The sequence below is a fragment of the Eulemur rufifrons genome, chromosome 1, assembly GCF_041146395.1.
Source record: "Eulemur rufifrons isolate Redbay chromosome 1, OSU_ERuf_1, whole genome shotgun sequence".
NCBI lineage: Eukaryota > Metazoa > Chordata > Mammalia > Primates > Lemuridae > Eulemur > Eulemur rufifrons.
Window position 1 is genome coordinate 83,818,304 of NC_090983.1, and position 13,143 is coordinate 83,831,446.

At 35.9% G+C, this 13,143-nt stretch overlaps 1 protein-coding gene across 1 annotated transcript in view; it reads right to left on the reverse strand.

The window, feature by feature from the left end:
• THSD7B (thrombospondin type 1 domain containing 7B) overlaps positions 1–13,143 on the reverse strand; it is an 841,191-nt gene that overhangs the window by 17,753 nt on the left and 810,295 nt on the right. The window contains exons 21-24 of the mRNA XM_069473127.1: positions 12,263–12,408; positions 2,008–2,167; positions 578–751; positions 381–476 (exon numbers count right to left, since the gene is read on the reverse strand). Of these exons, the coding sequence (XP_069329228.1) occupies positions 381–476; positions 578–751; positions 2,008–2,167; positions 12,263–12,408 (576 nt within the window). The remainder of the gene's footprint in view (positions 1–380; positions 477–577; positions 752–2,007; positions 2,168–12,262; positions 12,409–13,143) is intronic.

A 13,143-nucleotide genomic window follows, 5' to 3' on the forward strand; every position in this document is an offset into this window, starting at 1 on the left:
ACATATGGACATAGTAGTGCAGGAATATATGTTAGGTATGACCTCAAGAACTTTTTACTGAGTAGGTACATGATTTAAAATTTCAGAGAAAATTGTTTTAAACTAGCATCTTTTTCAGTCTTTGTCTCAGATCGTGATATTTAAGAATATTTTATTACATTGCATTTCATCTTATTTCCTTAAGTTGCCTGATATATTATGGGCCTTCAGATACAATTGTGGGCTTTCTAAGCAGCAAAGATCTAATGAAAATTTGCCCTGAAGATCATCTAAGCCACCTGTCCAGCCATCTCTCACTTATTTGTAAGCTAATTCTTCTCGCAAATAGCACCACTCAGAGCTCTTTCTGAAGTGTCTACGTGAGTCTTAGGCAGCAATACCTGTGACGTTAATGCCATCTGAACGTTGGCACCATACAGTTCGTTCATTATTGTTCCAAAGACTTGTTTTCCATGTATAGTGATAACATTTGCCTCCTGCAAGTAAATATGATAACAGCAGTTCTATTACTCCTCACTTAAAAACAGAATAAGCACTGATCAATCAAGGCTAAAGAAGTGAAAATTGTTCTTGGTACCTGTACAAGGGCGTGTTTCTAGAACCTGTTGGGGGCAGCTGTCTTGGTTCTCAAAGGACTGAATTATAAATGTCCTTGACCTAGATTGGCGGCCCATAGTCTCGAAGCTTCTTCCATCGATGCAGGTTAATTCACACGTGCTCCACTCTGACCATTCAGTTAAATGACAGTCTCCTGGGCAGTCATGCAGTACAGGGTGGGAGAAAGAGCATGAAAACTGGCACTTGACAAGATTTTCATGGACAGGGCTCATGCAGAGATCTGCAGTGATACGGTGGGTTCTAGATAGGGCACTTTCTATTTTAACCAGTTTTCCTATTCGTAAGTCCTAAGAATGATGAAATAATTCACAGTTGAATCTAGTTTGACCAGAGAGTGCCAAAAACTAGATTGCCATTACTTTGCTCCAAATTGTAGTAGTTGCATCTAGAGACTATTATGTATCTGCTAGTGATAATAAAAATTTTAAAAGGGAGATGTAAAGATTATAGTAACTCAGTTTGCAAAGATCAGCATAACATCATAAACTGGGTTTTCATAGAAACCATATAAAAGAGAATAAGTAGGTCACTAAAATGAAATATCTTTTGGACTAAAGAATGTTTAATTTAATACTCTAAACATCTTTCTCTGTGTGCATATATATACACTTTATACATAAATTTATTAATTATACTTAATTATATATAAATTTATCAATTATATAAAAATTACAAATCATAACAGTAAATTAAACAAATAAATAAAATAAATAATAAACATATAAATTATACACAGATATGTACATTTGTGTATATATATCTTTGTGTATATTTACATATACATGTCTGCATACACACATATGTATATGTGTTACAAGGATATATTGTCACCTCAAATTTATGCAATATAAGCTAAGATGTGTTACTAGGAATAAAGTAAATTTATACATTTTATGTAACTAATGAAGACCTTCATATTTAGATACAATGTGACTGTTCACAGAGTGCTTTTACAAACCCACAGCCTTACTGGTTCCCATCATGCCAGCACCCAGGATTCATCCATTCAGATTCAGTCAACATTCTTGCAGTGCTGGCCAATGTGCTAAGTGCTGTTGGATTAGGTATTATCATCGCATTTTCCAGATGAAGAAACCATTGCTCAGAAGGGCTGGATTATATGCCCCAGTTAAAACACCAGTGAAATGGTAGAGACAGGATTGTAACTTAGTTCTTATTTCCAAATCCAGTGCCTTTTTTTTTTTTTCTTCTTTTGCCTGCTTTGGCTCCACTGAAGCAGCAGTTATATTCCAAAGTAATGACCATAATAAAAAATGAATTAAAGTTAATTAAAAACTTCAATTTTAATGAGATAAAGCTTCTCCAGAAAAAAATAAATAAACAAAAAGGTCATAATGGGAGACACTACCAGTTGCTAGAATTGCATACCTGGGCAAGGCACAGAACACAGCTGTTTCAGGACACTGTCTTGAAAGGGAGTTTCTCCACACTGTGCATCCTCTACACGGACAGCTGTGTGAGATACCAAACCATTGTGGACCACACAGGAACGGCTGCGGACCTGGACTCCTTCTCCACAGTCTCCACCCTGTGAGAGGAAAAGACACCCTCGGAATTACCCAAATAATTAACATCTCAAAGTTTTAGCTTTTTCCACCTCTTGCCTAAGAAAACCATAGTTGCATATTTTGGCAGTGTCCTCCTTTGGGTGCAATTTCTCAACTTTTGACAGTAAAGCATCACCAAGCAATACTTCCAGAGCTGATAAAGAAGCTGAAGTAGAAATGCAAATTTATGCCATGAAAATTATGTACTCAGAATGTGACAATTCATTTTGGAACTCAGCCAGGATTGACTAAAAAAGAAAAACAATACATAATTTGCCTGGGGGTAGGGGATACAATGACCTAATCTATAATCACCCCCAATGGGAACATGTAAAGCCAAAGGGCATAAATCTCTCTTTTATTTTGCCTGTTTTTCTTTTTTATAGAGTTCAGTGCTTTTTCATGTGGATTAAGTTGGGGTTTCCAGTAAAACACTGTTTTTCTCTATTGCCACAAAAAGTTGTTTTTCCAGCATGTTTTCTGTGCTGAATAATATTCCTTGAAGATATTTCACTCAGATACCAATCTCACTCAGATATTCTAGGCAATTGGAAAACTTTTGTACAGCATCTCACAGAAACAGAAGCTTAGAATTAGAAGGCTCTTAGTGGTTATCTGGCCTAATCATCTGCTTGATGAAAGATTTTCTACTATAAAATTTTTGACAGAGAGGACTTTGGTTCCAAAATGATGACAAAGAAGCAAGTGGCCTTCACTGCTCTTCCTCCCCTACAGAAAACCAGAAACAAATACACAGTGCTGAGATCATCACCAGTAATATCCCAGAACTCAATGAGGTAGTTCCCAGGGCCACAGAGAAGTGGAAAAGCTCCAAGCAGATGACAAGAGAATTGGATGTCCATATCTGTGACTCCCCTCACCCAAATTTGCCCATCACCAAGCACATGGAAAATTTCCCCCAAAATCAGAGCATCTACACCGGAAAAAGTGAGATCAAGGTGGTTAACCAGCTTCCCTGTTCTTCTAGGTATCCTGGAAAGTGATCAGTCCCCGCTTAAACCTACAGGAAGCATCAGGAGTGCCTGAAGAAATATTGCAGAGGACAGCCAGAGGAAAGGGGGGAAGGCCGGACTACAATCCCCAGTCCTGAAAACTCTGCTGTTGTGTGACTCAGCCAAAGGAGATGCCAACTCAGAGTGGCTGTTCAGCAGCTCCACACTGTAGGAGCTTTGTTCCACAGGTCCCCTGGGCACGAACCCCTAGCCAGCCTTCCCACACTATTGAGACAGTCCCTTTGGGACTTTTCCCATTCTGGACAAGTGGCACACTGATTGTTTACTAGAAGTGAAGCAAACCTGGGCTTAGGGTGGTGTCTACTGCCTAAAAGGAGGCAGCAACCTAGTGGGAGGAAAAAGATAGAAAATCAACAGGTAAATTACAAAGAATTTCTAAACAAACTTATCCAAGAAAAACCAAAACAAGCCAGACAGACAAGTCCATAATAAATAACTAATACTTCAACATAAAGACAAACACAATAGCAAACAGGGAACCATAAATTCCTCAGATGGACAAAGTAAAGAACAAGTGACTGACCCCAACAAATAGGAAATATCTGAGCTTTCTGAATAAGAATTAAAAATAGAAGTTTTAAGGAAACTCAGTGATTTCAAAGGTAGCACAGAAAAGCAATTCAGAAACTTATCAGAGAAATTTAACATAGAAATTGAAATAATACAAAAAATCAAACAGAAATCTTAGGACTGAGGACTACTTTTGATGAACTGAAAACTTCATTAGAAGCCCTCAACAGCATAATGGATCAAGCAGAGAAAAGAATCAGTGAGCTCAAATGCAGGCTATTTGACAACATGCATTTAAAGGAGAAAAAAGAATGAAAAGGAACAAAGACCACTTACCTGATACAGATACCTAAAAAGACCAAATTCCAAATTTAAAAATTATTAGTATTCAAAGGAGAATTGAGCAAGAGCAAGGGTTAGAAAGCTTATTCAAAGAAATAATAACAAAAAAAATTTCTAAAACTTGAGAAAGATGTAAACATCCAGGTACAGCAAGGTCAGAGAACTCCAAACAGATTCAACCCAGATAATAATACCACAAGACATATAATAATCAAACTCTCAAAGGTCTAGGACAAAGAAAGAATCCTAACAGAAGTAAGAAAAAAGAAGTAAATAACATATAAAGAAGCTCCAATTCATCTGGCAACAGACTTCTCAATGGAAATAACACAGGCCACGAGGGAGTAGAATGACATTTTCAAAGTGCAGAAAGAAAAAAAACTGCCACCCAAGAATACTATACTCAGAAAAATTATCCTTTAAATATGAAGGCACACTAAATTTTTTCATAGACAAACAAAAGTTGAGAGAATTTACCACCACAAGACCAATCTTACAACAAATGCTCAAGGGAGTTCTTCAATCTGAAAGAAAAAAAAATAACCCACAAATGTGCAAAAGGAAAACATCTGAAAGTACAAAACTCAGGGGCAAAATTAAGTACAGGGACAAACCCAGAATACTCTAATCCTGTAACTGTTGTGTGCAATCCACTCATAACTCTAGTATGAAGCCAAAAGACAAATTTATCAAAAACAATGATAGGTACAGCAAACTGTTAAGAGATAGGTAATATAAAGATATGTAAATTGAGATGACTAAAAGTAAAAAATGTTAGAGAGGATAAAGTATAGATGTTTTTATTTTTTTTCTTTCTATTCTTTTCTTTGTGATCTAAGATAAGTTGTCATATCTTTAAAATAACTTGTTATAGTTACAAGACTTTTTTTGTAAGGCTAATGGTAAACACAATGCAAAAACCTATAATAAATTACTAAAAATAAAATGCAATAGATTAAAACATACTATCATAGAAAATTGCTTAACCACAAAGGAAGACAGGAAAAAAGAAAAGAGTTTCAAAGCAACCAGAAAACAAGCAACAAAATGACAGTAGTAAGTTTTTACTTATCAATAACACTGAAAGTAAATGGACTCAATTCTCCAATTAAAAAGTTAGAGTGAAAATGAAAATGACAATACAACATACCAAAATCTATGGGATACAGTAAAAGCAGCACTAAGAGGGAATTTTACAGCAATAGATGCCTATATCAAAAAAGTAGAAAGATTTCAAATAAACAGTCTAACAATGCACCTCCAGAAACTAGAAAATCAAGAACAAACTAAACCTAAAATTAGTAGAAGGAAATAAATAACAAAGATCAGAATGGCAATAAATGAAATTAAGACCAAAAATAAAAAAACAATATAGATCAACAAAATGAAAAGTAAGTTTTTTGAAAATATGAAGAAAATTCACAAACATTTTTAGCTAGCCTAACTAGGAGAAAAGAGAGAAGACCCAAATAAATAAAATCAGCAACTAAAAGGAACACATAACAACTGAGACCACAGAAATACAACGTATCATTGGAGAATACTATGAACAACTATGTACCAACAAATTGGAAAACCTAGAAGAAAGTGATAAATTCCTGGACAAATACAGCCTGTCAAGACTGAATATGAATAAATAGAAAACTTCAATAAATCAGTAATGAGTAAGAAGATCAAAGCTGTAATAAAAAGTCTATCAAAGATAAGCTCAGGTCCTGATGGCTTCACTGCTGAATTCTACCAAACATTTAAAGAACTAATACCAATTCAATCAAACTCTTCAAAAAGTTAAAGAAAATATTTCCAAATTCATTCTATAAGGCCAGCATAACCCTGATAACAAAACCAGACAAGGACACAACAAAAATTGAAAACTATAGTCAATACCACTGATGAACATAGATGCAAGAATCCTCAATAAAATAGTAGCAAATTGAATTCAACAATGTATTAAAAAGATCATTCACCATTATCAAGTGGGATTCATCCCAGGGATGCAAGGATGGTTTAACATGTTCAAATTAATAAATGTGATATCATATTAACAGAAGCAAGAACAAAAACCATATGATCATTTCAATAGATGCTGAAAAAGCATTTTATATAATTTAACATTGCTTTATGATAAAAAGTCTCAAAAATGGGTGTAGAAGTAAAATAAACCTCAAAATAATAAAGGCCATATATGACAAACCCACAGCTAACACTGCATTGAACAGGGAAAAATTGAAAGCCTTTCCTCTAAGTTCTATAATAAAACAAGGATGCCCATTTTCACCACTTTTATTCAATATCATACTGGAAGTCTCAGCTAACGAAATTAGGCAAGAGAAAGAAAAAAAGGACATCCAAATTGGAAAGGAAGTTGTTAAATTGCCTTATTTGCAGATGACATGACTATATACTTAGAAAAACCTAAAGACTCCACACAAAAAAAACTTTTATAAATGATAAACAAATTCAATAAAGTTGCAGGATGCAAATTCAACATACAAAAATCAATGGCATTTATATACTCCAACAGCAAAAAATCTGAAAAAGAAATTAAGAGAGCAATCTCATTTACAGTAGCTACAAAGAATATAAAGTATCTATCAATCAATTTACCCCAAAAAGTAAAAGATTTATTCAATGTAAAGTATAAAACACTAATGAAAATAATTGAAGAGGATACAAAAACTGGGAAGATATTCCATACTCATGGATTAGAAGAATTTATATTGTTAAATTGACAATACTTCCCACAGCAATTTACTGGTTCAGTATAATCTTCATCAAAATACCAGTGACATTCTTCACAGAATTATAAAAGACAATCCTAAAATGTATATAGAACCCAAAAGACCCTGAATAGCCAAGCAATCCTGAGCAAAGAGAACAATGCTAGAGACATCAGACTACTGACTTCAAAATATACTACCTACAAAGCTATAGTAAGCAAATCAGCATGATACTGGCATAAAACCAGACACTTAGACCACTGGAACACAATAGAACACATATAAATCCACACATTTACAGGCAAATCCCTTTTGACAAAAGTGTCAAGAACATACAATAGGGAAAGGACAGCTTTTTAAATAAATGGTGCTGGGAAAAATGGATAACTATATGTGGAAGAATGAAACTAAACTCCTGTATCTCACCATACAGAAAAATCAAATCAAAATGGACTAAAAACTTAAATCTAAGACCTGAAACTATGAAACTACTAGAAGAAAATACAGAGAAATGCTCAGGACATTGGACTGGGTAAAGATATTTTGTGTGAGATCTTAAAAGCACAGTCAAGCAAAGCAAAAATAGACAATTTGGATTTCCTCAAGCTAAAAAGCTTCTGCACAGCAAAGAAAACAATTAATAAAGAGGCAATCCACGGATTTTCCAGCTACCTATCTGACAAGAGATTAAGAACCAGAATATATAAGGAGCTCATACAATTCAACAGCAAAAAACCCAAATAATCCAAATAAAAAATGGGCAAAAGATTTGAATAGATATTTCTCAAAAGAAGATATACAGATAGCCAGTGAGTATATGAAAAATGTTCAACATTAGTGATCATCAGAAAAATGCAAATCAAAACCACAATCCCACCCCCGTTAAAATGGCTTTTATCGAAAAGACAAAAAGTAATGAATGCTGGTGAGGATGTGGAGAAAGGGAAACGCTTATACACTGTTGGTGGGAATGTAAATTAGTACAGCCACTACAGAAAAACGAATAGATGTTCCCCAAAAACCTATAAATAGACCTACCATGTGATCCAGCAATTCCACTACTGAATATATATATCCCAAAGGAAACAAGTCGATATACTGAAGAGATATCTACACTCTCCTGTTTATTGCAGTACTATTCACAATAGCCAAAACAGAGACTCAATCTAAGTGTCCAACAGTGGATGAATAGATAAAGACAATGTGGTATATATACACAATGGAATGTTATTAAGCCATTAAAAAGAATGAAATCTTGTCATTTGCAGCATCATGGATGCAACTCAAGGTCATTATTTTAGGTGAAATAAGCCAAGCACAGAAAGACAAATATCAGATGTGCTCACTCATATGTGGGAGCTAAAAAAGTGGATCTAATGAAAATAGAGAGTAGATCGGTGGTTACTAGAGGTCGGGGGAAGGGTAGTGGGGGGAGAGGATGAGGACAAGTAGGTTAATTGGTATGAATGTGTACTTTGATAAAAGAAATAAGGCCTAGTGTTTGGTAGATCAGTAGGATGACTATAGCTTATAAAAATCCACCATATATTTCAAAATAGCTAGAAGAGAATAATTTGAAAGCTTCTAGCATAAAGACAAGTATTTAAAATGATAAATTGAGGATATTGTGCCTTGTTATAAAGTTTTTTTAATGAGAATTATGATTTGTTTATCTAAGACGGTGTCTTAGTCTGTTCAGGCTGCTATAACAAAATACCTTACACTGGGTAATTTATAAATAATAGAAACTGTTTGTAAATGTATTGGTGACAGTTCTGGAGTTTGGGAAGTCCAAGATCAAGGTACCATCTGATGAGAGCCAGTTCCTCATGGATGGTGCCTTCTAGGCATCTTCAAATGGTGGGAGGGGAGAACGAGCACCCGTGGGTCTCTTTTAATCCCATTAATCCCATTCATGATGGCGGAGGCCTCATGACGTTATCACCTCCCAGTTCCATCACATTGGGGGTTGTTTGGACATATAAATTTGGTGGGGGCACAAACATTCAGACCACAGCAGATCGCAATTCCCACACTTGTTTTATCAGTATTCCATAACTGCATTAATAATTTCTACAGCTGCTGTGAAATTGTCCAAAGAAAATGTAGCATAATTTTAAAACTAAATGCATTTTTTTTGAGATAAGTGGAAATTGAAAATCAATTCACAGTAGATTCGTTCAAAGTAAATGTTCCTGTAACTGTTTATGCCCTAGAGTGGAGAATAACAGATATAAATTAAAAATTTGGGGGGAGAGAGGGTTTATTCATAACTTATTCTAGATGATGGATTCACTGCAGAATTGTCTAGGTGTATGTTTTGCTATAGAGTATCAGACTTTGTGTACTTGGAAAGAAGGGTCTAAAGATACTGCAGAATGTATAATAGCTGAAAGAACTGATATCTGGACCCTCAGGTAACAGAAGATAAAACTGATTAGAGTGTTTTTGACACTCCATGAGACAGAGTATAAAGGAATGACAGGAAACAAGCCTGCACTAGGATCACTTTAAAAGCCAAGACAAACAACAGTATGCTCCTAGTATGTACCTTGGGATCAGTCCACAGTCAACCTTAATCTCTTATCCCTTTGACAGCAACAGCCACATTATGAAGAGAAATCAGCATTAGAATGATAATTTCATTCATAAAGCAAGCATTCACTCATCCACATTAAAAAGACTTTATATACTGGGGCCCAGAAATAGACCCGGGCTTCTTAGAGCAAGGATTCGCTTACTACAATAACCCTCCACTGTCCAGATCCCCCCCAGAACCCCCATTAATGGAGGTTTTGTATTCACTTAACTGGCATCTCTACCAGATGTGGATAGGCAGATGGTGCTAATGACCATAATCATAGTTTTAATAAAAATTATAATATTAACTGTAATTTATTGAGTTCTTAATTTATGTAAATTACTATGCTAGGCATTTTATATAACTTATGTAATTCCTACCCCCCCAAAAAAAAACCCCAGCAAAATAGGTATGATTGCTACTCCCATAATATAAATAAGAAAACAGATGTTTGGAGAGTTTCGAGACTTGGCCAGAAATGCAGAGCTAGGAATTGGCAGAACCATAATCAAAATTAGGGCTGCTAAACTCCAGAGTTTATGCTCCTCCAGCAGGTTTATTAGCATATGGGTGTATACATGTTAGCAGCTGAGGAACTTGGGAAGAATCGGAAACCCTAAAAAGGAAGTGATGCATGAGGATACAAACTCCCTTTCCCATATAATATAGTGGCAGAATTGGCACATCCACTGTGCCCCATGCAAGCGTCTCTTATTATTGGCTACTACTTCATGAAGGCAAGTGGCCATCTAAATGTCATTACCACCCTCAGGCAATGAGCTCCCAACCTGCATTTGGCAGGTTAGGATGTGCTAGGACAAGGAAAAGCAGAAAGGCAGGTGTAGAGAGATGTTCTCCCTTTGTGTACAAAGACCCATGTGTATTTTGATCAGTAATTCCAAAAACTCAGCTTATGTATAAATCTAAGAATAGACAATTCGTTAAAAAGGTACTGTGTTATCCATGTCACAAGGAGTTAATGAGATTGCCCGAAAAGTAGGAGGAATGCAGCTAGTACACAGGAGAACTCAACCCAGATACTGTCCTGATTCCCTTTCTCTTTTGTCTCTACATTTCCCTATGTTGTTTTTGTGTTTTCTTGCTTCTGAGTGATTTACTTTATCTACAAAGTGAAAAAAACATGGCAGCTAAGAGTTCCTGATTACAGTATCTTTGAACGGCTTCAATTCCATTTTAAATTTGTGGGAGAACACCTGTTAGCCTCTTTGGGTAAGTGATCATCCTAGAATAATTAACTATAGTCTTGTTTATTGAGGGCTTTGCATAGATTAAGTCTAGCTCCAGAGTTTCTTCCCCACTGGAAGTGTCAGCGAGTGGGATTAACCCCATATAGTAATACGAGGTAGCTCTGAAGTTTCTGGAGGCACAAACTGATCATCTGCTCTTATGGGTCTCTGGGGCCTCCAAAACTGGGTATCTCCAGTAGACACCACAACCCTCTACCCATCACCAGCACCACTACAGAGAATGGTCACCACCTGACACTCTTGTCCCTGTGGTTCTCACAAAAGCTCAGCGTGTGACAGCAGAACATTACATTTGACATTTTCCCATAATGTTCTTATGGGACAAATTGGCAAACTTGTCTATCAAAAAAATAGGCTCCTGAAAACTGAGAAGACACAAAGGAGAGTGCAAGAAAAAAAGTAAGGCACAGTAGTAATTGTACACCTGGTGAGACTTGGAGTGTAGACGTTGTCAGTTCTGTTTGTCCCTCCTTTCTCCCCACCTCGTGTCCTCTTTCAACTTTCTTTTCTCTTCCTCCCCAGCAATGGCTTCCTGCATTCTTTGAGCTTATTTTTCTATCCTGTCAAAGTTATCACAGCTATAAGGAGAAATATTCTTTCCATTTTTGTAATTGGGATTCCAAACAGCATTTAAAAGTTGCTGAATACTTAGAAAAGAAGATTTAAGACCGGTAGACAAAGTATTAATATTCAAAGCTATTAAGTTACTTCTGAATTAGTTTCTTAGCATGGTTACCTTATTTTCTGTAAAAATGAGACTGAACAAGTGCACCGCACATTTTTGTTCCTCTGGGACCTATTAAAATACATAGGCATTTAACTTCTGCACGATAATAATGTTACCTGACAATGTCATCCTGACAGAAGCACTAAACATCTCTATGGGAATACTCTGCCGATTTCTTAATGCATAACCAAAATTATTGTTACCTAATTAAAATATACCTTGTAACATGAATTGAAGGATAAACTAGTAAGATAAGAAAATAGAGAAAATCAATGTGGTTTTTCTTAAGCAAGGAGCCAGACAGAAATTGCAGTACAGAATCTTTGCTGATCCAGCAAAAGCTCATGGTATGTGATGTATTCTGATGTTGCTAGGCATTTATATTTAAGGCCAATAAAAAAAGTAATCATTGAGGAAAATGTAGTAACCTTGGTTCATGTAATACTGTTAAAATATAACTTTCCTACACTTGGTTTCCTGCCCATATGCAAGATTTTGTCTAAGCCTAAAAGTGCCTCTTTAAGAAATACAATCTAAAGCAAGCTGTGCATTTTCAAAGCATCAGAGTTTTACCTAATTAAATCATACTTTGATATTCCCAACAAGCCAAGAAAATAACACAGAATTCTTGAGGATGCCAAAGCTATCGAAAGTCCCATGACCTGCCCTATTATATTCAGTGACTAATGGATGGCTGTTTGTTTTCCCAGCAATATCACTCTGCATGAGGTTAAGTCACTTGGCAGTATTTTTCCATGTTCTCCATTCCATCGAAAATACATCGTGCCAGACCCCTGGTGCTGTGAAATTTATTCCATCAGCACGTAGGTTTGACCAGACAAGTGCTTTGGACATACTGAGAAGTATTTTTCTAAGTGTCATTACACGACCTACCTCCAATTTACAGGCAGACCAGTTGCTAAGGACCCAGCTGTAGCAGGGGGTCACTGGGCAGGTTTTCTGCTGGGTAAGCTGTGTGGGGCATGGCCGTCCTTCTCCTTGGGCTGGCATAATGATAAACCGAGTCCGGCTCATTCGACCTAAAATGATAAGGGAGGTGTCAGCTTTTCAGTTAGTTTGGCTTGGACAGGGAAATGAACAATAGAATGATGGCTTACGTATGTAAGTTTTCATTATAATATACTAAACTCTGTCCTGTCCCACATTTAGTTTTTCTGTCATTAGATTTCTACAGAGATAAAGGCTATTTAGGTTTTAATGATGCTTACAGGATCTGAAATTCTATATTCTGCTTCTTTAGTCTTCGTAAGTCCAAATTTTCTTTGTTGCCGAGTAGACTGATCCTGTAAACACTGGTGGAATGTTCATTCATTTAACAATATTTCTTAAGCTCTAATATGATCACAGCACCCTGTTCTGTACTAGGAGCAGTGATAAAATTGCCAGATGTATCTTCTATCTTAAAAGGCCTTATACTGTAGGCGAGGATTACAAATATTAAATGAAAATAGTGAGACTTCCATCTCCTTCTTCTGTTAGGTTATAAATTAACAAATTTAAACTGCACATAATTTAGACTACCCTAAAAAATTCCCTAGCAAGGTGCTACCCCCAAAGTCCCAATAGTGTCTTTCAATACAACCAACTTTCCTAGACATGTAGAACCATTTTCTTTCTTCACTGAGCACAAGATAAAGTTGTTCCCTTTTATGAAGGAACCATGATGTTTGAAAAATGTTTGTTCAAATATTAGTATTTCATTCCACAATGAAAGACAATTGGTTAATAAGAATGGCTGAAGAAAGAGTAGGGCC